Source organism: Phragmites australis, chromosome 6 (assembly GCF_958298935.1).
Source record: "Phragmites australis chromosome 6, lpPhrAust1.1, whole genome shotgun sequence".
NCBI lineage: Eukaryota > Viridiplantae > Streptophyta > Magnoliopsida > Poales > Poaceae > Phragmites > Phragmites australis.
Window position 1 is genome coordinate 16,623,765 of NC_084926.1, and position 1,261 is coordinate 16,625,025.

Sequence of the window (1,261 nt, forward strand, 5' to 3'; positions counted from 1 at the left end):
GAGATGCTCAAGGAGCTCGGGGAGGGCGCCTTCGGCGTCGTGGTCAAGGCAGGGACAGCCGCACGCCCGCACGCACGGGCGAGACGGTGGCCGTCAAGTGGATCCGCGTCGACGGCGAGGGCGACGACGGCGCGACGGACCTCAGCGCGGTCGTCCGCGAGGTCGGATTCCTCGCCGCGTGCCGCGGCCACCCCTCGATCGTGCAGATCAAGGACGTCGCCACAGACGAAACGACGGGGGACCTGTTCCTCGTCATGGAGTTCGTCGGGCTCAGCATCCGCCGCCGGCTCACGCGGCCCTTCTCCGAGGCCGAGACGCGTGCGTTCATGAGCCAGCTCCTGGGCGCGGCGGAGAAGCTGCACGGCACCGGGACGATCCACCGAGACATCAACCCGGAGAATATCCTCGTCAGTGCCGGCGGCGCGCTAAAGGTTTGCGATTTCGGATGTGCGAGGCCGACAAAGCCCATCGGGAAGCCGTACCCAGAGCAGCGCGTGGGCACGATGAAGTACTGTTCGCCGGAGCAGCTGATGGGCATCCGCTGCAACGGGCCGGCCGCCCGGCCGTGGACACCTGGGCCTGGGGTGCGTGATGGCCGAGCTCCTCACCGGCGTGCCCCTGTTCACGGCGAACACGGAAGAAGACATGCTCATGCAGATAGTGGACCTTGGAGACGGCATCATCTCGATGGGACTGCAAGCGTTCGAGGACATACTGGAGCTGTCGCTGGCCGGTCGCGAGATCCCTGCCGGCCTGCTGAGTTTCAACCCCTGCGAGAAGCTCACCGCGGTAGAAGCACTCAAGCATCGGTGGTTCACGGAGGAGGCGGCGGCGGCGGAGCCTCCTGCCACCGCAAAAGCAGAGTACCCTGGCTTTGTGCCGCTGTTCTCAGCAGCGTAGGAGTAGCTTACAGTGGTGCCTGATGACTGTAGACAGACAGATTGGTTATTGTAGTTTTATTCTTTGGGAATACGTAGCTTCATTGCCAACAAGCAATTCATTGTGATCTTATTCTTTGGTTTCCCTGTAAAATCTTGATTAGATGGCTGGAAGAAATGCGTTGTCCCTCCCTTGTAATCTATTCAATAATGTAAAAGTTAGCATCATTATTAATATAAATCAGATATTTTTTCTTAAAAAATGTGAATTTCAATAAATTTATCGTAGCATACTCTGATTAATGCATTAATTGTCTAGAATAAAGGATTTATAAGTTTAAGAACATTCCCTGGTAATCAGCTGAGATAATTATGCAACAGGT

General features: G+C 56.7%; 1 protein-coding gene across 1 annotated transcript; it reads left to right on the top strand.

Annotated features, from left to right (window-relative positions):
- Positions 1 to 591: 591 nt before the first annotated feature.
- On the top strand, positions 592 to 900 carry LOC133923025 (uncharacterized). The gene has a single exon (XM_062368499.1). The coding sequence runs from the start codon at positions 592 to 594 to the stop codon at positions 898 to 900; it is 309 nt and encodes a 102-aa protein (XP_062224483.1).
- The last annotated feature ends 361 nt before the right edge of the window (positions 901 to 1,261 follow it).